General features: G+C 52.1%; 5 protein-coding genes across 5 annotated transcripts; 2 read left to right on the plus strand and 3 right to left on the minus strand.

Annotated features, from left to right (window-relative positions):
* Positions 1-475: 475 nt before the first annotated feature.
* BO83DRAFT_321800 (class I alpha-mannosidase 1A) lies at positions 476-3,205 on the minus strand (the record flags this gene model as incomplete). Its single annotated transcript, XM_025527868.1, has 3 exons — positions 476-512; positions 571-2,136; positions 2,199-3,205. 3 exons carry the CDS (start codon positions 3,203-3,205, stop codon positions 476-478), a joined length of 2,610 nt encoding a protein of 869 aa, XP_025384276.1.
* A 2,508-nt stretch (positions 3,206-5,713) lies between these two features.
* Positions 5,714-9,334, minus strand: atgI (autophagy protein ATG9). The gene is made up of 2 exons (XM_025534285.1): positions 8,266-9,334; positions 5,714-8,187 (listed from the first exon to the last, which is right to left on the minus strand). The coding sequence occupies exons 1-2, from the start codon at positions 8,994-8,996 to the stop codon at positions 6,096-6,098; spliced, it is 2,823 nt and encodes a 940-aa protein (XP_025384277.1). The 5' UTR covers positions 8,997-9,334; the 3' UTR covers positions 5,714-6,095.
* Positions 9,335-13,227: 3,893 nt separating this feature from the next.
* Positions 13,228-17,526, plus strand: BO83DRAFT_128348 (GTPase-activating protein BUD2). The gene is made up of 2 exons (XM_025526082.1): positions 13,228-16,328; positions 16,380-17,526. The coding sequence occupies exons 1-2, from the start codon at positions 13,520-13,522 to the stop codon at positions 17,336-17,338; spliced, it is 3,768 nt and encodes a 1,255-aa protein (XP_025384278.1). The 5' UTR covers positions 13,228-13,519; the 3' UTR covers positions 17,339-17,526.
* A 586-nt stretch (positions 17,527-18,112) lies between these two features.
* BO83DRAFT_411184 (WD domain protein) lies at positions 18,113-19,990 on the minus strand (the record flags this gene model as incomplete). The annotated part of the gene is made up of 3 exons (XM_025534286.1): positions 19,384-19,990; positions 18,450-19,320; positions 18,113-18,332 (listed from the first exon to the last, which is right to left on the minus strand). The coding sequence occupies exons 1-3, from the start codon at positions 19,916-19,918 to the stop codon at positions 18,113-18,115; spliced, it is 1,626 nt and encodes a 541-aa protein (XP_025384279.1). The 5' UTR covers positions 19,919-19,990.
* Positions 19,991-20,123: 133 nt separating this feature from the next.
* On the plus strand, positions 20,124-22,048 carry BO83DRAFT_411186 (uncharacterized protein; the record flags this gene model as incomplete). The annotated part of the gene is made up of 2 exons (XM_025534287.1): positions 20,124-21,545; positions 21,835-22,048. The coding sequence occupies exons 1-2, from the start codon at positions 20,227-20,229 to the stop codon at positions 22,046-22,048; spliced, it is 1,533 nt and encodes a 510-aa protein (XP_025384280.1). The 5' UTR covers positions 20,124-20,226.
* Positions 22,049-22,558: the final 510 nt, after the last annotated feature.

A 22,558-nucleotide genomic window follows, 5' to 3' on the forward strand; every position in this document is an offset into this window, starting at 1 on the left:
GTTAGCTGAGTAGCTAGTTTCTTCTTAACTACATCATGTCTTGAGTCTTATTGCTTGGTATGACAACATGAAAGGTAGTTTTAAACCATTGGATTGTGAATAAATGTGTCAATATAGAAACCAAAGTTGTTTCTCCGGTCCCATGATTAATTGTTTACAACCACTAGTAAAGTACGTAGTCTATCAACAACAACATCCTTCCAGCGCCAGTCGCCGGGTTCATTACAGATCGCCTGATATCAGCCTCTTATTCCCAAGCCAGCTAGAGAAATAACGAAAGCATCACGCAAGAGAGAACAATGGGGGGAAGACGAGGTGATAAATAAAGGGGTGACGATTAAAGAAGAGGGTCAATCAACTCATGTGCTCGGGGACGTGGTATCTGTACTTTTCCAAACAAACGCAATAACAAAAACAGCAATATCGACGTAGACTGCACATGCACATGCATACAAAGCCATGGAGAGCATTAGGGTTACTGCGGGCGCTTGAATGGGTGCGCTTCGGTGTTTCTGCGGTCAAGGGTCAGTCTCCAGTGTGCAGTTCTCGTCAAGGCCAGCTTTCACTTACAGCACATATTCGTCCAGACTCACCACGCTCGGGTCGCTGAACAACAGGTAGAAGTACTTGAGCGTCTCCGCCAGCCAGAAGGACTGCATCTCGTCCGTCGGCTTCGGAGTCTGGACCGTCACGTCTTCAATGGCCGAATTGGCCAGCTCCGTCCGCGTGTACTTGGACACCGCCTCAAACATCTCCCAGCCCTTCTCGCGCCAGTACTCGTCGCCCGTGAGGCGGTACATGATGAACACCGACTCGATCGCCTCGGGCCGCAAGAGATACTTGCGATCCACCAGACGAGTCACACCAGGTGGCAGCCGCTCGTTCCGAATCCGGGCCGCGACAAATTCCTCGTGCGAGGGGGCCTTTTCCTCCTCGGCTTCGTCAACGGTCTCCACCGGTTCCTCCTCCGTCTTCTTGATGTCGTCGGGAGGCGTTGCAATGACGTGCCAGTTGCCGCGCTCCCGCTTGGCGTGGGACTTCTTGATCGAGTTGATAGCCTCGGGCTCAGGATCCACGTATTCGTTGGCCTTGGCTTTCGCCTTTTCTTTCTCCTTCTCTTCTTTGCGTGCCGCCGCCCGAGCCAATCGCTCCTGCATGTTCGGGTCCAGCGCCTTGTAGTAGGTTTCCTCGTTCCATTCGCACTTCTCGCCGTTCTTGCACGGAATCAAGGAGAAGTGCTCCGGCATGATCCCGGTCTTGGTGGACTCGTACGCCCACACGCAGCCATCCGTCAACTTGGACGCCAAATCCATGTCGCCTTCGATGCCAAACAATTTGGCACCAATACCAACCATGCCACCCACGAAGCAGGAAAGATGATCGCCGTCATAGGTTACCTTCGTACGACCAGGCTGCTTGGGCACCGTCATGGTGCTCAAGAATCGAACGTCGCGACCGCCCTTGATCATGGGCTGGAAGAGAAGCCGTTCCTTGGTTGCCTTGATGGCCTTTTCGTACATGGTGCGGTACTGATCGTTGAGACCGCCCAGCAGCATATACTCCTTGGGCAGATACTCATACGTCGAGTCAGCAAGAGCGCCCAATCCGTACTTCTCGCTTTCCGAGGCGGGGCTGGTCAAGCCTTCATGGCACTGCGCGTCGGGGGTCTGCTTGTCGAAGGAAGCGCGGTACTCGCTCTCTGAGCTAGGGTAGTTTTGTTGACGCGAGACTCCACCGTACTCAGCCGGTTGGGCATCGTCGTGCAGCGATCTTGCATCAAGAGGCACCAAAAACTCGGTGTAGCTCTGGGCGTCCGTTGGAGCAGGCCGAGTGGTGTGAGGCCTCGTGGGAGCAGTACTGGTGGCTGATTCTACTGGCACTTTCCCGCGAGGAACCTCATGATCGATGTGAGTGGGGGTCTTCTTGCAACCAGATGCGTCGATCTTCATTGGCCACAAGCCAGGAAGCTGCGTGTTGTCCTGATAAGCCTCGAGCGCATTGGTAATGCGCGCAATAGCGTCGTAGTACTTGTTTTCCTTGGTCAGCTGTGCCAGGCGGGTGAATTCCACAGAAAGAGAGCCGAGTTCAGCCAACACAGCCTTCTTGTCTGCGCGATGCGGTTGCACTGTGTAAAGCCTGCATAACAAGCACGTCAGCTATACATAATCCAATCTATAGCACCCAAACAAAAAACTTACGGGGCCCATTTGTAAAAGAGGGTTGGCATGCGGTTCGGCGTGTCAAAAGCGCCCATTATAATCTCGGCGAGCTCTACGGCCTTCTCCAGAAGCACATCGTACTTATGTCCGGAGATATCGTATGCACCGAGCAGACCTCCCATATAACGGATGACAGTCTCGAAGACCGGAATGTCCTTCTTCTTGGAAGTGGTGAAGTCGATGGTCTTGATAAAGTCGACCGCAAGGGAGAACTCCTCCTTCAGGCCCATGAGCCAAAGGGTATCCAAGCCGTCCACGAGAGTAGCTCCCCAGCCATTGAACGGATCGCGATATCCACCCCGGAGGGGCAGGACCTCATCATGGCCCATAGCGGAAGTTTTGTAGCCAGTCCAAGCGTGTTCGAAAGTGGACCTGATCGTCGATAGCCTCTCGAGACGCTTCATCTTGTCGGCGGACGATTCGTCTTTGAAATCAGCCTGCAGTTTAGGGAGCACCTTGGATTGACCGGCGGGCAGCTGGATCAAGTCCTCGGGAGCGAGAGGATATTGCTCGGGCATCTTCTTCCAATGGGGGTGTGGCCAAGTGGACTCGGGAGCCTCCAGTACCAACTTCCCTTTATCTTCCGAACCCAATTGGGACTGGGCCGGACCAGACTCGCCTTCATTCTTGTTCCCCGAGCCCGTTGCATCACTCGACGTGTTGGACACTTCCGCGGAGGTCGACGGGCGAGCATCAGATAAGGTTTCGGTAGACGGCTCTTTCGCTTCTTCGGAATGTTGATCGGAGCTCTCGGGGGAAGAAGGAGGAGGAGGGGACGGAGGGGCATCTATGGGAGCAGAGTCCTTGAGGGTGGTCTCGTCAGCGGGGGGAGGGTTTGGCGAGAACGATGCAGGATGGCGATCAACGGGTGGCGGCGCACTCCAGGCGGAGGGACCCTGTTCTCGAGATCGAGCGAAATGTATGAAGGCGAGCACAAAGATGGTCGCGAAGACCAGGAGGACCCGGTAGCGTCGGGCTCGAAACATGGTAAACGAATGCAACCGAGAAGGTAGTAACACAAGACTCGGAGAAAACGAAAGGCAAGAAACAGAGTTTGAAAGGGGAGAAGGAATCCCCCAAAGCGAAAGTCAAGTCAAATGGAAAGAATAATATAAATGATCCCCCAAGAAGTGGAGATATTGAGAGGGGGGTGCGGGTTATACGAGGGAGGAGGGACACCGCAAGGATCACGAGATCCCAAGGGGAGTCAAGTTCCTGCAAGCCGCGGGACAAGACTCGGGGCGAAAATGAATGGAGAACACTCCCAATCAATGAGGAGTGGATTATAAGAATTGAGGAGGGTCAGATTTCTCTCTAACGACAGACTGGGCTGAGATCCAGCATGCAACAAAAGTGGACCAAACGAGTGGAAAGAGAATGAATCAATCAGGAGGTGGGTGGGAAATGGCGAAGAGTTGACCTGTTTTAGGTCATGATTGATTTCGCGGGAGGAGAAGAGAGAGAGAGAGAGAGAGAGAGAGAGAGAGAGTAAGAAGGAAGAGAGCGGAGTGTGAGAGAGAATGGATGAATTGGGAAAGACAACCTGCAGCCCTGACCGGAAAGGGAAACTATCAGGTGAGAAAAGGGAGAGAAAAAGGTAAAGTGTAAAAAATAAGAAGTAGAAAAGAGGAGAAAGGAAGCCCCCCCAAAAATAAAAAGAGGACAAGTCTAAAGATGGTGGGAAGGAAAAAGCACCAACTAAACACCTGCACGACAGGAAGAGAGAGAGAGAGAGAGAGGGAGAGAGGGAGAGAAAAGGTAAGAGCACGCGTGAGAGAGAGACAGACTTGAAAGAGGGGAGGAGAGAGGAAAAAGGGCCGACTAGTTAGTAACTGGTAGGTTTAGACCTCCGCCAGGGACTGGCCAGACCGCGCGATGCTCCAATAAAATGAATGAATTGAGATTGAAGAGGAACTAAAAGAATGGATGGAAACTCGCCTGAACCGCCTGCGGATGCAACCGCCGCTCACATCCAAGCAGAAAGCCATTAAGCCCAGAGCCCTCAGCCAAGATTCTGGTGCTGCGCGCGTGGAGCCCTTAGGGGAAAGTTATCGCGGTCGGAAATCGCTTGGATCAGGAGTCAAGTTTAAGACCAAGTCTGTTGCAGTTTGCATTAAACTATTACTTGTTCACTGCACCATCATCCATCCATCCTGGCTGAATAATGATGAAAGGAATGACAATGACTGAATGCAGCAGCAGCTAGTCAACTATCAATCGATGATGATGATGACCGGGGGTAAGCAATACTCCGATCCCATCATTGGCATCCCATGTCAAGTCAAGATTGTCAATAGTCCGGCGCATTGCACCCCAAAAAATCAAAAATCAAAAATTAGAATGAAAAAAATCCAAAAAACCTAAATGATCGAGACCAACAAAAGGAGATCCCCGGATCCGCGACGGAGGGATCAGCAGGGAGATTGAATTAATAGCTGCCGGTCGGTCGGGCGCACTGGTTCCAGACTTGCAGGGGGGGGGGAAGAGAAGAAGAAGGAAAGACAGATGGATGATCGACTGTCAAGAACCGGATTGGAATGGGGAGAGCATCATGATTATAAGATCGACTAACAATCCACTTCATGTCTCTCTACAATTGTTATTTTCAACTGTCTACGTATGTCCCTACGCAATTCGCAGTATGTTTTGTACGTATACCTTCGACATTCATGGTGACTGTTCGCTGCCAACAACAATAACAACAACATAATGCGCGTCGGCTGCAGGGGACGGACTGACTGGATCCTCTTTTTTCCTTTTCCATTTTTATTTTTCTCTCTTTAGTGTGAGTTGCTAAATATAGCCTGTGATGGATCCCCCGTAATTACCGAGACGGGCGGGGGGTGGATAACACAAACAATCACAAGGAAGAGGAAGAAGGAAGAAGAAGAAGAAGAATAATAATAATGGATGTTATTTCCCTCTCGTTCCACATGTTATTCATTCATTTGATTCTTTGATCCATAATGGTCAAAAGTTATCAAGGACTAAACTAATAACCTCCCCCTCCTTCTCATCCATGGATACTCGTCCCGGAAACCCGGAATTTATCCAGGGGTGAACTGAACTTGGTTATCAGCTATCGATAATCAGGTGACTCCCCTAGTACTCATTGTTAGGTTGTCTGTCACCGTCCAAGTACGCAGGTCTGTTCTTCCGCCATCCGAATTCAGCCAAGCTAATTTTTGATTAATAAATGGGCTGGCTTCTACTCGTGCCGTGAGTTTCCGACTAATCTAGACTAAAGGCTTTTTCTGCTGTCTCCATCTCTGGAGAATATTTTTGGTGTCTTTACTCTCCCCTGACTTGGAGGGGCTTTCACAGCGGGGACTGCTGTTTCGTATGTGAGGACCCTGAAACGTGCTCTTCTCGGACTCTGAACGAGCAGACAGACCCTGAAGAATATGGGTCGATTCAAGTAAAAAAAAAAAAAGAAGAGCAGTATCAGGTTATAAATAAATAAATAAACATTCCGTTTCTTGAGAAGTAAAGAGGGAAAAAAAGGTTTGGTTCTTGGATGAATCGGGGCAAAGGTCCGGTCAGACAGACAAGACCCTGGTCCTTTTCTTTACTACCTTCCATTTAGCCGGGACTAGACTATCATGCATACACCCCGACAGAATAAATCAGCTGGACAAAACCATTGTAAACTTTAGTACTACTAACCATTGCTGCAGGTGTGATCACTAGCGTGGCTAGCCTATCCTTCACTCTACATACAATATCCTTCTATTGGCGTATGACTGAATGACTGCCTTTTCCAGTGGGCTGTCTGGGCCAGGATTCCCAAGGCTTTCCAGGTAATCAGGACTCCCTACCGTAACCATGTGCACCGTAGAGGCGACTGAAACCTGACACCATCGCCATTTATTCTAATTATATACCAACTGTCGTCCGTCCCCGATTGTCCTGGTTAACTTTCTGAAACTGCTGGATGAGCCCCAGAACACCCGCCCCGCCAGCCAGGGCGTCGACATTCTCGCCGCCCTCGTCTTCTTCTTCGACCTCATCGCCTACCAGGTTCATCCGCCATGACTCCCCCAGGTTACTATCACTGGTGAGTATGCCACCCCCGCTCGACCCGACCCCGGGCGACGATTTAACTGCACCACGACCTTTGCCCGCCGGAGGATCTTCATCTTCAATGGGGTCGGAGATGGTGGGAGGTGGTCGTGAGGCCCTGTAGCGCGGATACGGATTAGCGCGGTGCGTTGACCGGAACCCTGATGCTGACGGCTGATGGTGCGGGTCGAGTAGCATCGATGGTGCTGGGGAGAGATGGTCGCCCATGCCAGCGGGTCCAAACCGAGGAGCGCCATATGTAGACTGTTGACCCATCAGCCCAGCTGCTGCCGGCCGATCTCCAAAATTGCCCATCTCAATGGCAGAGGGGGATCCGAGGGTCGGGAATGTGGGTGGAGGGTGGAATTGTCGCTTCGTTGACGGATGAGCTCCGCGCGGATTAGCACCATAGTTGTCCAAGAACCCGTAATAAGATGCAAGCATTTTGCCATCCTTGGTCGAGAAGTAGTCCGCCCGAAGGTCCTGCCGGGCAGCATCCCGCCGACCCGTGTCCCCTTGCGAGATCACGTTGGTGCCCTTCTTGAAGTCGAAGACCGCAAAGGAGCACAGGTATCCCATCCCATCGACGTGGACGGTGAATTCTCGGAAGAAGTCAATGAGACGGTCACTGCACTTGGGCAGACTGAACCAGAGGATGAACGGTGTGAAGATCATACTTAGGATCTCCTCCAGGAAGATGACGATCTTCATCTGATACAGCACGGCAAAGTCCTTCCGGACATCGTCACTATGCAGCCGGCCCTTCCAGTGGCTTGGGAAGTAGTGAGTGAAGTTGATGACTTCAAGGAGCGCGTACTCCGGATCAAACACATTGGTCTCTTCCGGAACCAAGCCCTGCGCGACAGCCCAGATAGAGCCAAAGACACCCAAGTAGAAAAGCACGGTCCGGTCGTGAGTGATCTCGAACCCCAGAAATAGCTCCGGGTCCACAACGGAAGCCAATGCCAATACCGAGGCCAGTGCCCCAGAGACGAACGCCACGAAACCCGCAAATTGCACCATCTTGTCTTTGGGGAACTGATCCACATAGCGGCTCGCGAAAGGGTAAGACATATTGACACGTCGTTCAAACAAGTGCCATAGCTCGTTGAACTCACGGAACTTCCATTCGGCCAGTGGCGTGTATTGTCGGGATCCGATCTGCGATGGATTCTTCTTGTATTCGTTGAAATAGCGGAAGAAATAGTGCATCATAAAATAGACGACAATGAAGGGGGCTACGAAGATATTCATGATGCCTGCGAACATGAAACGCCGTCGCAGCCCTTCACTCAGGGCCCGTCGATGAGTGTCTTTCAAGAACAACGTCCGCACTTGACCCTGCTCGTTGAAAACATAATCCATGATGCAGAGGTTGATGTTCCATTCAAGCGTCCGCGAGAACAGTTGCCTGTTCCGCAGGAACGGTATCGGAAGCGTCAGATCTAGTATATCTTTATTTATCAAGGCAATCAGATAGTTTTCTTTGCGCATCAGTCGGTTCGCGATATCGTGAGCATCCATGCGCTGCTTTGATTGACTCCCCATGAACTTGCGGTTCTTCGCAGAGACCGCACCCGCAGTCGCAGGGTTGGAGTCCCTCAGAGTCATCAATCGGCTGACGACCTCTTGCCAGGATATTGATTGAATTTCAGCATCTGATATTCCAAGCAAGTAGTGATAGAAGTCATGCATGTGCTTCAGTCTTCGGATATCTAGCAAGTACTGAAAGGCCTTGCCAATCCAGAAGAACGAAAGCAGCCATAATAAGAAGGTAGCGGACATGGACATTTGCTTTGTACACTTCTGGATCAGAATGTCGTCCAGAGTTCGACTCCCGCGTACCTTGTGGTAGTCAATGCAGTTAGTGAGGAATATGCTGAACCCTACGACGAATGCAAAGGTCCTGAGTTCCAGGCACATGTCAGTCTCGATTCAGTATCGATAATTCAGGTGAAGTTGAGAATGGGCAAGCGAGACTTACAAGAGACTCAAAACCCTGTTCAACAGAATCGACCAAATACCGTTTCCAAGAAAGTATGTGTAGACTTCCTTCAAGAAGTTATCCAGGTTTTCCACGTTTGCCCACATCCACAGTGCCTTCTCTTTAGGATCTACCAGTGCTAAGTTTGGATATCCCGCTGACCATAGACTTGCATGATGGGCCCTCCTATTGTTGTCATGTAGCGGTAATCGTTCGCGGGCGGTTTCCCAGTGGACTCGGTCGTCTCGAGGCGGTGATCTGGGCTGATGATCAAGATTCGGGGGGTCATTCGAACGGGGAGGAGGTGGGAGCTTCGATTTCAGAACATCATCGTCATCTTGGTCTCCTTCCACGAGGAGGGAGGGAGGAACATCATCATCACTATCATCGAACTTGTGGCGCGGTGAAGCTGCGTGTATCCGACCAGGGCGGCTAAACTTGCGGCGACGAGAACCGGCCTTGAGGAAGCCCTCCTCGTCCCTTTTCCTTGGTGGGCTTCGGGGGAGAAATGGATCGCTGGGACCGGGGGAGTCATCCCTCCCAGCATCTGCTAGAGCATCTTCCAGCTCACGGTCGCTGAATCGGTCCCCATGTTCATCGTCAAACGCCATTCCTGCACGTTCCTCCACGTCCGAGCCGTCCGAATGATTGTCATGTTGTCGGATTGTCTCGTACACTGACGGGGAGCCGTTGGGAGGGAGGAAACGCGATAAGATATTGGAGGTCATCATCTTGGGCTAAGATACTAAGGAAGAAGTAGATAATAGAATCATCAGTACATTATTAACGGCAGTCAAGCCGTGTTCGAGGTCACTTCAAGGCCATCCAGCTAGGGTAAACACGATATATAGAGAAAAACCACTCGGGATGGTTCAGAATCCGAAAGGGCGGTAGTAGTTCGGGAACCTAGAGCGAGGATCGACTTGTTCCGCCTGGAACAGTACAAAGAGGAAGGATCTATGAGCGAAGCAGGATCAGTCTGCCTTTGACTCGATCAGAAAGTCAAGAAGATGATGAACGATGAGCCGATGGACCTCGTAGTTATCTACTGAAGGAGGTCGGTTGACTTTGGTCGGTAGGATCAGGAGCAAGTCCCGGGGGGGGGGTGGGAGGAGGAGCTGATGACCGCCTCGTGATAAGCTCCGATGATGCAGGCGGTCAGTCAATCAGTCACCTCGATAGCACTAGTCCTGCTGCTCCGAAGCGGTAAAGCAGTTCACTCGTTGCTCCCTGAGCCGATCACATTCAAGCCTAAGGCATGAAGAAAAACAATCATGTGATGGATTTCGGGGCAACGTTGATGCGGAAATTCCCAATAAAGCATGATTACGTGCTGTATGTCACATGATGGGATGGCCGAGTCATGGCCGGTGAGTCTGTGACGACACGAGTCAGGCCCAAGTTGGATGCTGGACGGGATGGGCCGCCGATGGGGACCACTGATTGGCTCCAGCGCCAGCAATGCTTGAGCGCCGGTGTGGCTCGTGCGGCGTGGGTTTCCATTCTCGAAGCTCTTCCTATTTGCTAGATTGCCCAGTGCCCGGCAGGGGCTCCTTCCTTACTGGTAAGTAGTCAAGAGTCTAACATACGTGGTGTATCGTTGGCCTTTGGCTGCGTTTTCCCTTTGTCCCACCCAAGACATAGAAGTGTTGTCCTCCAGAACTCCTCATCCTCCAGCTGCAGTGGGATTGTTGACCAGGTGTCCGTTGGCTGCCTTATATGTGGTTCGATGAAGTCCATGATTTCCCGAATGATCCACATGTTGGTGAAACGTTCGCTTGGGTGAAGACTGTACTCCGTACCATGGACTTGAAGTTGTTGTGTTTCTTCTGCGGACCGAGTGACTCTTTCCTTCTTCGGCCTGGTCCTTCAAAAATTAATGCCAATCTACTACGTATGAATAGATAGATACTGCGCTGTGGTTTGTTAGGACTGGCGGTGGCTTTTCTCCCCGTCCGGTTCTGGGATCAATTGGCTAAATTGGAAGACACCCACGATAACAATTACTACACAATTATTCTATCCAGTAGTGCCAATGAATAGTCTGGTAAAGGCTGGGCAATGGCTTGACTGGTGACGGCGGGATGCCGACAACTAACTAGGCTACAATTGCAGCAGATGGCGTTCTGCACACCGTTGACGTGAGCATAGTCATGCGTGGTTAGTAGCCACAACTCCCACTACACTGTGCTTACTGCTTTCGGAGTGCACCAGCAGCCATTGCAATATAAATGCAATCTAACGTCGGGTAATACTACAGGGGAGGGGAGGCGGGAAGGATCCCAGTGGCGATAATCATTAGTGACTCGGATCTGACTGCCGTACCCTGTTGGGATCTGTTCTGGAAATGGTCTGTCTGATTATTGTACGACCGTCTCTGCCACGATTCGATTCTGTACGACTTCTTCGGTGCCGATGGAAGAAATAAAGAACCATCACAAGGTACCGAGTCGATCAGTCAAATCCTGAAAAGGGTAAAAGAAGGCAAGAGCACGCGAAAAAGCAGAAGTAATCGGGGTAGAACAGAAACAAAAAGCGGGAAACAAAAGTAATTTACCACTATCGGGGCTGGTTGTACATTAGCCCAGAGGTGGTGCGTTCGTAGACCTTTCTGGAAGGTCCTGATAATCGACCATATCCTTGACCCGCTTCTTCAGCCAGAGAACAAAGATACGTACCTCGTACGACTTCCTACATGGCTGATCTGTCCCTAGTGTCTGGGCATAACATGAATTGGTCATGGAAATCGGGTCGGGTGAAGCGATCGAGTTCAAGTGCACACCGTTCCTATAGAAAGAGATTGGGTTGAACCCATTCCCGGCTCAAAGGAAGAAGAGCCTGGCTTGCTTTTAAGCCGGGATTGAATATGACCTCCCTGAAACAACGCCTCATATATGGGCTCGAGTGTGTGCAGAGGAGCGTGTTCATAAGGAAGATCATAGACAGTGGCACTAGCTATAATCAATGTCTTATTATAAAGCCGTTGCTTTTGCACCGTGCTTCCCTATAGCCAGTTCGCAGCCAGTCAATCATTTTAACCACACCACCTACCACTTAGTAAGGAAGACTGGGAAAATAGGAGGTTCAAAGACACACACGCCTTCCATCATCAAGTGGATCCCAGCCCCAGAGCCTGAACCCAACAGTTTTTCTTTTCCGTCGATTTTCCCTTTTCCTTATTTCAGCTTAAATTTTCGTTCAACCCTCCTCAATCCTTAAGGTTTTGTGCTTATTTTTTTTTTTTTCCTTTTTTAATTTGATCTAATTCCACTCGTACTAGCCCGGTCAATTGACGACTGAAGAACAATCGCTATTTTTCAATTTTCATTCTTTTGCTTGCTCATAGTACAATAAAAATATAGGGTCAACTTGCATATAGAACAAACCAAGCAGGTCAACATCAGGCCATTGATCGATTGGTCGGGGAGAAAGTCCAATGAGTGGTTCAATGACTCCATAACCGGTGTTGCCAGTTACCCCGTCAATTCGGAACCAAAAATCACCAACGCCTTCGTCCCAGGGTAGTAAAGAGCCAGAAGGGCTCGTAGGCCTGCCTCTGCCTGCCTTACTCCACGTAGTGCCGTGTCCTACTTACTCTATAATTCTCCTCCGCTACTGATATCACTCACTAATACCTCTACTATCATCAATCGGAGAGATCATCGGGCGTTTTGTCCAAATTCCCCTGCATATTCTGGAAGTTGGAAGGGTCTCTCCATTGTCGTATCACCAGCTTTTCCTCTCGACTTGAACTCTTCTAGCCTTTCAGTATCCCTGATCCCAAGTGAAACGTAAGTAAAGAGAGATATTATTTCTAATTTTGTTGGTTCTGTTTCTGCTCCTCCTCTCCCCAAAGGTCATCGATATACCTGAGTCAGGAACTCCTCAGTAGTATCATCATCATCATCGTCCTCTTTTCTTTGGCTTCCTCTCAATCTCCAATCTCCCCTCCCTCTCTTTGTGTCCTATTTTTCCCACTTCTCCCCCCCGGCCCGCTTGTTCTTCAGCTGCACGAAGTTCAACACCGCCTCCCGCTTTCCCTCCGTCGCGGACTGACTCCATCCCTCGCCCTTCTTCCCAGCTGATCATTGACTTTCCACCCATTCTCCCTCTTTTTCCCTCTCTGGTCCCTCGCTTACTTCCACCCACCTTCTCAACACCACCATTTACCACACCTTCTCCCTCACACTGCCCCCTCCGACTAGACCAGACCACCCCTCCGTCTGTCGTACAGAAAATGCATCCATGCTGATGCGGGATCTGCAGCTTTCACAACGCACGTCGTCTGGGTAATTGGCTTCACCAATCCGTCAATCATTCGAACCAATTATCCCACCCTTTTTCCATCCTCCCTAGTCGTCGTTCCTCCCCCTCCCCCCCCCGACTACGGATTGAATTCCCTCTCAAAACAATTCAAAAGTGAAAGGAGGGGATTCTTTTATTCTACCAGGACAATTAGATCAATTCTAGCGCATGAAGGTGCGTCTATTCTTTCCCCTCACAAGCTTTCTTGTGTCAATTTCCAATGATATCACGCCGCGGTTGGTCGAACCAAACCTTTGTGCCGACCGATCTATCCACCGAACAGCTGCTGCTGCCACCACCACCCCATTACCACCCATTACCACCACCCACTGCTTGCTACTGCTGTGTTCTTTCAAACCCGCTTGCTCCCATCATCACTTCCTTCCCATCGAGCTAACATATTCGACGATGGCCTTCTAGCAGCGACATCGCGGCTGTATTTGGAGTATAGGAGGGTTGGTTCCTTGCCGCGCCTACTAGCGATTTTCGCCCTGTACTTTTCTCGTCCACATCTGCCTGCGCTTCTCCCGTTCGCTCACTGGTCCCCTACTGCCACCGCCATCATCGTCACGTCCGTCGAATCACCACCATACCACACCCCTCCCCTGAACGAACTATCGTTTTGCGACCGCCCCCCCCCTCCCGCCTCCTCTCACCGTCGCTAGCACCAAAAACGCCACGGCTTCGACCGAATGTGCGACTCTAGCTCCCTCCCTCACCCCGGACTCCATGCGTTCAGCTAGCGACCCATTGGACGAAAGAGACCCTCAATTGTCAGAGGACGGTTGCGCAGCGTACGTTGGGTGTCAGCGTGCTGCAAGGTAACAATCCCGCAGTGTATCACCAGTTTATGTGTCTCCGCCCGTTTGCCTGCGTCCCGTGTGCTTTGTAGCGACCTCTCCCGAGTGCCGCTGCTACCGGTTCCGTCGTGCGTGGGTGGAAAGAAAAGATGGAGCCGGAAGGGTCAAGTGGATTCAAACGGAACTCTGTCCATCAGGGAATTTACAGTCGTCCTGTGGAACGGCGGCCCAGCAAGAAGTCTTCCTCCAAGGACCGGCACGGGATGGTGTATCCCGATAGCTTTAGGGACACGGGAATTCGAACAGTCACCCCAGACTCTGAGGCTGGCAACCACTCACCTTCCTCGGAGGCGGAGTATCTCGCATCAAGTGCGGCAGCTTCCCCTCGCCCCGCCACCCGGACAAGAGCCTCCGATCGAGAATCCCGTCGCGACTATCACTCTTACCACTCGGCAGGCGACGAAGAAGATACACATGTGGAGATGAAAAGTCAGCGCGCACGGTCACGGACCACCACCCTAGATGATCAGCGCAGCGAGATCTCCCCTAACACATTTTTCAGAGCCCGGAATCGCCTGGGATCTATCAACACCGCAGTTCCACAACCCAAAACCCCGGACGAGTCGTCATCTATTGGCTTTCCGTCCATTCAGTCCCCCACTTTTTTCAGTCACTCCCTTGGCCGCCAACGGTCAAGCAAGCCCCCAGGGGGTTCGAGCTTGGTGACGAGTGTATCGGCCAATCAAACCCCCTCGGCGCTGTCGACTACCGATGCGTCCAAAATCCTGCAGCTTATGAAAACGACTTGTGGAAGGATGCACGGCATTCTTTCGTTTCGGACTGCATCAACAACGGCTTGGTCCTCGGGCTACTGCGCCATCAACGTCGCCACGGGCAGTCTAATATATCAAGCCAAGGGGGAGCCCGCACTGGCCAAGACTTTAATTCCTGATCTGCGTGGCTGTCAGGTTCGCTCGCTGGTCGATCCGGAACTACGGACGAACTACCTCAGCGTCTCCACGTTTACTTCAGGACTCGGTGTCGAGCTAAGACCCCATGTGAGCGAAACATTCGATTCCTGGCTTGCTGCTTTGTTGTGCTGGCAGCCAATCCGCCCCAAGGGCGTCCAAAACAAGATGACAAAGCCCCAGTCGGTGGCAATTGGTGACCGCCGTTTGGTCGAGCGCCGGCGAAACTCCGAAAGTACAGTACAAAAAGAGGCAGCTATCATTAAAGTTGGCAAGATGCTATTATGGGACAGGCCCAGTGCGTCGGGTGTTCGACCTTCCTCTGGCCGCCGAGTGTCAACATATCGCCAACAGAGAGCTCTTTCCTCCTCGTGGCTGAGAGTCAGCTGTACGTTGCAAGAGAATGGTGCCTTCAAGCTGTATACCGAGTCCGACATTACACTTGTAACATGCATCCAACTTTCGCAACTCTCCCGCTGTTCCGTGCAGCAATTGCACTCTTCGGTCTTGGAAGATGAATTCTGCATCGCCATCTATCCTCAATACGCCGTGCACTCTGCATCCGGCATCACTCGACCAGTATATCTAGCCCTGGAAAGTCGAGTCCTATTCGAGGTATGGTTCGTGCTCCTGCGCGCCTTTACGATTCCTGAGCTCTATGGGCCCGAAACTTGTGCAGAAGATGACCCGAAGAGTCCGTCCGACGCCGCTGCGTCATCCATGGCAGATATGTTCCGAATCGAGCGCATGCTCAATGTGAGAGTCACGGAAGCTAAGCTGCTCCGAAACAAGGCCGCGGAGAAGGCCCCTCGAAGCCGGAAGCAGTCACGGTCACATAGCAATTCAACCCCAACATCTGCTGTGAGCGATTACTACACAGAAGTACTTCTTGATGGGGAAATCCGTGCCAAAACTGCTGTCAAGTATCGCACAGCCAACCCGTTTTGGCGAGAGGATTTTAATTTCAGTGATCTTCCACCTGTCCTGTCGCAAGTATCGATTCTAGTAAAGACGATCAGCCCGACACAGAAGGATTGGACGCTTATCGCACATGGCTCCTATGGCCAGGACCATAGTAATCCGGCACGTTTGTTAGACGACGTTGAGCTCTCCTCCCAGGATGCTACATTCGGCAGGGTCGATTTGAAATTGGACGATCTACAGCCTGGGGTCGAAACGGAAAAGTGGTGGCCGATCTTAGATGATAAAGATCAGCCGGTGGGTGAAATGCTCATGCGAGCGCGGATGGAGGAGACGGTCGTTCTGATGTCGCACGAGTACACGCCGATGTCGGAAATCCTACATTCGTTCACCAATGGGCTCACTATTAACATGTCTCAAGTCATGTCCTCGGAGCTGAATCAGTTGTCCGAAGCTCTTCTAAATATTTACCAGGTGTCAGGCACGACTGTCGAGTGGATCTCAGCCTTGGTTGAGGATGAGATTGACGGGCTGCACAAAGAATCGACAGCGAATAGACTGAGGTATACCACGAGGATTCACTCCAACGATTCCCGGGAGTCGGGCCAAGAAAGAGAAGTCCTTGTGAGAGACATGGGCCGTACTGCTACCGTCGAGGCAAACCTGCTTTTTCGAGGAAATTCGCTTCTTACCAAGGCGCTTGACTACCACATGCGTCGCTTAGGCAAGGAATACTTGGAAGAAACCATTGGCGAGCGACTTCGCGATATCGATGAGACCGACCCGGAGTGCGAGGTGGACCCTTCCCGTGTACATCGATCGGATGATCTCGATCGCAACTGGAGGAACCTCATCTCCCTAAGTACAGGGGTCTGGAAGTCGATTGCAAGCTCTGCATCTAGATGCCCAGCCGAGTTGAGGCTCATCTTTCGGCACATCCGAGCTTGTGCCGAGGACCGCTATGGCGATTTCCTTCGGTCAGTCACATACAGTAGTGTGTCGGGCTTCCTATTTCTGCGGTTCTTTTGTCCAGCAATCCTGAATCCCAAACTCTTTGGATTGCTCAAGGGTAGCTATTCTTCCCCCATCCCACTGATCTTCATGTTTCTAATGCGCGCAGATCATCCCCGCCCCCGCGCCCAACGCACATTGACGCTGATCGCCAAGGCCCTGCAGGGCCTGGCCAACATGACTACCTTCGGCAGCAAGGAGCCTTGGATGGAACCCATGAACAAGTTTCTGGTCAGCAACCGCGTCGATTTCAAGCAATTCGTCGATTCGATCTGTGCTATTCCTGCCGACCGTCCCGCACCTATCGTCACACCCTCCTATGCCACCCCCATACAGATTTTGGGTCGTCTGCCCCCGACATCGCGCGAAGGATTCCCTAGTCTACCCTTCCTCATTGACCACGCGCGAAGCTTTGCCAATCTCATCAGTATTTGGCTCGAGATCGCACCGGAGCGCCTGGCGGAAATGGAGGAGATTGACCCAGCCGTCAGCAAATTCCATGAAATGGCCGTTCGTCTGCACCAACGCACCAAGGAATGTTTGAGCAGAGCCGAGCAGGCAGAGCGTCCAAATGGAGGCCTTGAGGTCAAATGGGAGGAGCTGGTCGATGCCATGGAACGATCGGTGACCTTTTACGAAGACAGCTCCAAGCCTACGAGCCCGGCCACAGAGGCAGCTATCGCAGGGTCGACATCCCTTACGGGCAGCCATCGCAATTCGATCGGCTATTTCGCGTCACGGCCCTCTCTACCGCGTCGATCTACCGATTACGCTCCTGAAGCCGAGGATGACACGCCCCCCAGTTCCTCTTCTGCCACCTGGGACCAAAGTAGAGTCCCCTTCTCGATACCGCGATGGGCCGATCCCAGGGACAGCACCGGCAGTTCGAAGAACTCTTCCACATATTCGCTTGAATACCCCGAACCCTCGAAATCGCGCAGATCTAGCATCACCAGGGAGACAACAAGCAAGTACCGGTTCTTCGATTTCGTGCCCCCGTCCCGCCGCAAAGCGAAGGATCGGGAACAGGCTCAGCATTCGCGTGAGGAACAGCGCAACGAGTTATGACGCCCAAGTCGCCTGGGTAATACCTAGGCTTGCCTCGCTCTTGAACTCGTGCAATGGTGTCATGGCCTATCTGGACCATGACGATTCCAAGCATCTATCCCACATCTGTGGCTTTAGACAAAATTATTTTACCTTCTACGGCTGCCCCGCCTTCTCTACGCCCCATGAATGTCATCGGGGAAGCTCTTGCAGCGGTGATGCTTGCATGTTGCGGGCAGCCATTTCTGTGTACAACATGAGAGCTTGATTTCATGTACTGAGATCCCTGCATCTTCTGGTGTAAATTTTTCTGCGATTACATTTCTTCTCCTTTTCTCCTACCGCATGTGCCCATGATTTAACGTTCGTTTCTCCTATCACCCTCTTCTGCTGGTTTTATTTTGGAAAGCATTTGTCATGGTGTTGATACCCTGCTCTGATGGCTGTTTTTACGTGGAAAACAAGAGATCCTGTGAGCAGAGTGCCGGATATGATCTTCCATGGATGATGTATGGATTGTGGGCAGCAAAAGCCTCTCCCTTCTTGGGGGTGTTTTTGCCAGTCTACAATTGCAATTATTGTGTAAATAGCGTCTACCTTTCCTCTGGGCATAGATGAAATGAGTAACTCCACCTTGTTAGACTTGTACTTGAGTACCGCTTAATGCCGCGCCTGAATATACTACATAATACTATCAACCCAATCCTGAAAACCACTCCGATCTCATACATACATACATACATCCAACCCCTCCTCACCTACGCAACTCCCTCCCTACTGTCATGACAAATGACTCTACATCCACAAACAAATCTTCCCACTTGCCGTACCCCCCGCAACCCAATTCCTACTGCGATGAAAAACAGCCACCGCTGGCACAGCCGTAATGCCCTCCCCGCCCAACTGCGCCAACTGATCCCCTTCCCCGCTATAGATATCCACAAACCGATTCATGTTTCCGATGCAGAAGCGCTGGATATGCGATTGCGGGTTCTGTTGCCACTGGGGGCGGAGACTATCCCCAAACAAACACTCTGTTAGCACATCCCTCCTACTTCCCAGAACACATAAAGAAATAACATCATGTATAGGAAACAATGAAAAAAAGGGGGGAAGGAAAAGAACAACATACATAGTAACCCATCTCCCCGTCTGACAATTATGTCTCACGACAGTATCCGGCCCCAACTCATCCTCCCCAACCGCATGACCCACATCCCAGCTCGAAAACCCCTTCTTCTTCAAGTCGTATATCTTGAGCGTATCGTCATACGACGACGTCGCGATCTGCCCCGCGCTGTTGAATGCGGCATGTGAGACGGACAGTCGACTGTAGTGTTCTCCTACGGGAATAGGTCCCTCATCTCCATCTTCACCTCCCGCCTTCTTGCTGCTCCTCCTCTTGGGCTTCTGCAGCATGCGCAAATCCCATAGTCGCATCGAGCGGTCCAGACTCGCCGTCGCGAAGTAGTGCGGCTGCGTCGGGTAGAGTGAGAACCCGCCGATTTTCTTCTCCGATAGTTGCCATGTGGTTACTGTTCCTGATGCTGTGGGGTCGGTGCGGATGTCGTGTCGCCCGAAGGCCCCGTCTAGGGTGGTCCAGTAGAGGACGTTGGGGTCGTCGAGGGCCATGTCGATTCCCGAGATGGGCTCGTCCGAGGAGGTCGATTCCGGGGCGTATTTCTCCACGCTGGTGGATTTCTCGAGGTCCATGGCGCGGATCGAGCTGTCGTAGCTGGCTGTGTAGAGGGTTGTTGGGGCGCTGGGGTGAATGTGCATGCTGCTGATGGTTCGGGTGTGCGGTTTTACGGTCGTTAGGACGGGGTCTGGGTCTTCGGAGTCGGAGTCGTCTTCGTCGGATTCGGGTTTGATCGAGGTGGGTTTCTCTTGGGAGGCGTCCAGGATGCCGAGGTGGCCCATTTTGTCGCCGGCGAAGATGAGGGGTTTGGATTCTGTCGGGTGGAAGGTCATGGCGTAGACTCGTTCGGGGGTCAATTTGATGCCTGTTGTGGTTGTTAGTATTGTCGATGGACGATGGTAGTAGGGGAAGAGAGAGAGAGACAGACGACTAGGTTCCCACGCATCCCAGAGCGTCAATCCATTCATTTCCTTCCTCAACGCCTTCAAATCCTTATCTGTCGTCTTCTGAATCTCATCATCGCCAAACGTCCGCTGATACGGTATCGCCACACCCTTGGTCACCACATCCACTCCGATCAATCCATCCGCAGGCAACTTCTGTCCGTTTACCATGATATCACTAAACGAGAAGTTGTCCGACTTGCGGACCCGTTTCGCGCGCTCCGCTTCCTGTCGCGCTTCGTACTCTTCTTCTGCCTTGCGCTTCGCGACTTCGCTTTCCGCCGCGATGCCCCTCAGTCGGGATGACATGCGCCGCGGCTGCGGCGTCTCCTCCTTGACTTTCTTCACGGGAGTCTTCTTCTTTGTCCGCGACTGGTCCTTCGCTGCTGGTTTGGGCATCTTCGGCGGGAATAGCCCCGAGGACTGCGCCTCCATGGTCAGCTTTTTGAGTAGCGCATCGCGTTCGGCGATGTTGGCTAGGCGCTGCTTTTCGAATTCGGAGATTTCGTCGTTGCCCATTTTAAATGGTTTCTCTCCCTCTTGCAAAGGGGGAATGTCTGTAGTAGAGAGTGTTGCTAATTGCAATGACTGTTGAATGGCGCAGATGGATAACTTTGCTCACGCGGATCAGAGGCGCGTTCGGAGCGCCGCGTGGTCACGTGGCTATTAATTGATGGGAGAAACTGCGCCGAGCGGGAGATTCTCCGACGGACGACTGGTTCAGCTTCATTTCGGCAGACCGGTTCACCAATTGTTGATCAGTGGGAAGGTTGCCGTGTATTTACAGTCTATTTTGTATCGGGCTGTAATTCGGCATTGTCAACACAATGAGTGCCCGAATCTCCCGATCCTGGTTGGCGCTCGCAACTCGCAACTCGTCCGTCCCATTCCTGTACCAGACTCGCACCCTCACTGCCGCATACCTGTCCCCTCCATTCCGCCAGCAGTACTCAACCTCCAGCGACGCCAACGAGCAGGACCATGAAGCAGCAACAGCAACAACAACAGCAGAACCAGCACAAGATGATAAGCCCGCCCGTCCAGTCCGGAGGAGCTTCCTACGGAAAAAGGCCGCGGCCGTCACTCAACAGCAACAGCAACAAACACCCACTAAACCAGCTCCGCAAAAGCCCGTCACCATGACCAGCACCGAGAAGCAAATCTTCGGCAATCTGCTTGAACAACTCAGCACCGAGCGCCGCCAGCAATCCCAGACCGAGCTCACCTCATCCACACCATCCGCATCATCATCAACGGAATCGAAACCCACCCTCCGCGACGAAGAAATGGACGAGATGGCGCAAATCTCCGCGATCTTCGACTCCGTCCTGCAAGACATGAAAGAGAAGCGCCAGCGCAGCGCAGCGCGCACCGAGCGACAGGAAAGCGAAATCGCCGTGCGAGAACAGAACACGGCTATCGAAGAAAAGCTCCAAACAGGCGAATACACCGACGACGAGCTAGCGGAGATGATATCCTCGAAACAGATCACCATGGATAGGGCCATCGAGGCTGTGATCATGCGCGAGTCCGTCAGCATTGAAGCCGCGCTCTGGGACGCTATTGATAACCGTCGCGGAGATACCGCTATCTGGGAGGTATGCAAGGAGCGGATCTTTAATATCCTGCGACACTTGGACGATGAGAAGAAGGGTCTTTTGGGCGTGAAGGACGAATCGACTTCGGAGAGTTTCCTCGCCATTCCCCCTGTCGTTCCCACTGAACCTGTCGTCACGGAACTATATCCCAAGATGCTCCTTGTCGCGTTCAAGCTTCTCAATCTGCATTATCCCGAATCACACCTGATCAGCCAGTTCCGTGCGACGATTAAGTCTATGGGTAGGGCGTCTGCTGTCCTGGGTGGGTCCACGGCTCTGTATAATGAGTTTATCTATTTCTATTGGCGCGGATGTCATGATTTGCCGGGTGTGGTGTCGCTGCTGCGCGATATGGAGGTTACGGGTGTGGAGCCGAATCGGCGTACGTGCGGTCTGTTGCATTCGATTAAGAATCAGAGGGATCATGATTTGAGGAATCATTGGCGGAAGGCCAAGGTGGAGGGCAAGCAGGGGAAGTCGAATCGTGAGCCGTGGTGGGATTTGGCGCCGAATCGGAAGGCAGTCAGGGAGTTGTTTGGGGATGAGGGGTGGGTGAAGAAGCTGGAGGGGAGGGTGAAGGAGATTGAGAGGGCGAGGGATTATTAATTGACTTGTATATTATAGTATATATGTATGGTGCCGTTGAAAGAGATGTGAATGTAAGTATACAATTGTATCACCGGGAGTAAATATCAGTAAGCAAAGCAAAGCAAGCTAAAAAGAAATGATGTTAATAATAGTACATCCTACCACCGCCCCATACCCTCTTCACCATCATATTGAAGGGTTCAGGTACCGGCTACAGCTTCAACCCCCAACTCCTCCCCAATCCCACAGCAGTCGACCCCAAGAACCCCAAACACTGCTTCACCCCAGACACCTTATCCTTCACAGCCCTCGCATCCGCCCAGCGGCGACTCAAAAACTCCTCGGTATCGCGCAGCCCCGCGCTCGTATCCCGCGTCATCACAAACTCCGACGACGCATACACGGCCGCCACAGCCATGCGCTTCGAATACCACGATGCATCGACGGAAGCGTCGCCCGCTAGCGTGAGGATATCGTCCGAGAGAGCGTGCAGTTCGGATAATGAGAGGGGGATGTTCTCGCCGAGGGACATGATGGCTAGGGCCTACATGATCATTAATCATTAGCATATACACGTATCACTACTAGAATGAAGATAGGAAGTGGGAACATACATCCTGCAACTTATCCTTCACTTCGATATTCATGCGCAAGCGCTCCATGATCAGGACCTTGATCTTGTCGTCCACGGACAGAGGTCCCTGCTGGGATTTGGATTGCAGCAGCGCATCATTCTCCACCTTGGAGCGGAGGAGACCCCGACGACTCGCCAGCCAGAAGAGAATCAGGTCGAATTCGCCCCGCGGGAGAAGTTGCACCGAGACGTCCAGGAAGCCGGCGTCCCGGGCTCCGAGGGTTAGGGCGTCGCGGGTGAAGCCGTGGGTCGGGACGTGACGGAGAGCGGAGGAGAGGATGGTCGTTTGGGAGTTGGAGTATTCGTGGGGTGGGGAGGGGTGGTGGATTGAGTGGTAGG

Source organism: Aspergillus eucalypticola (assembly GCF_003184535.1).
Source record: "Aspergillus eucalypticola CBS 122712 chromosome Unknown BO83scaffold_29, whole genome shotgun sequence".
Lineage (NCBI taxonomy): Eukaryota > Fungi > Ascomycota > Eurotiomycetes > Eurotiales > Aspergillaceae > Aspergillus > Aspergillus eucalypticola.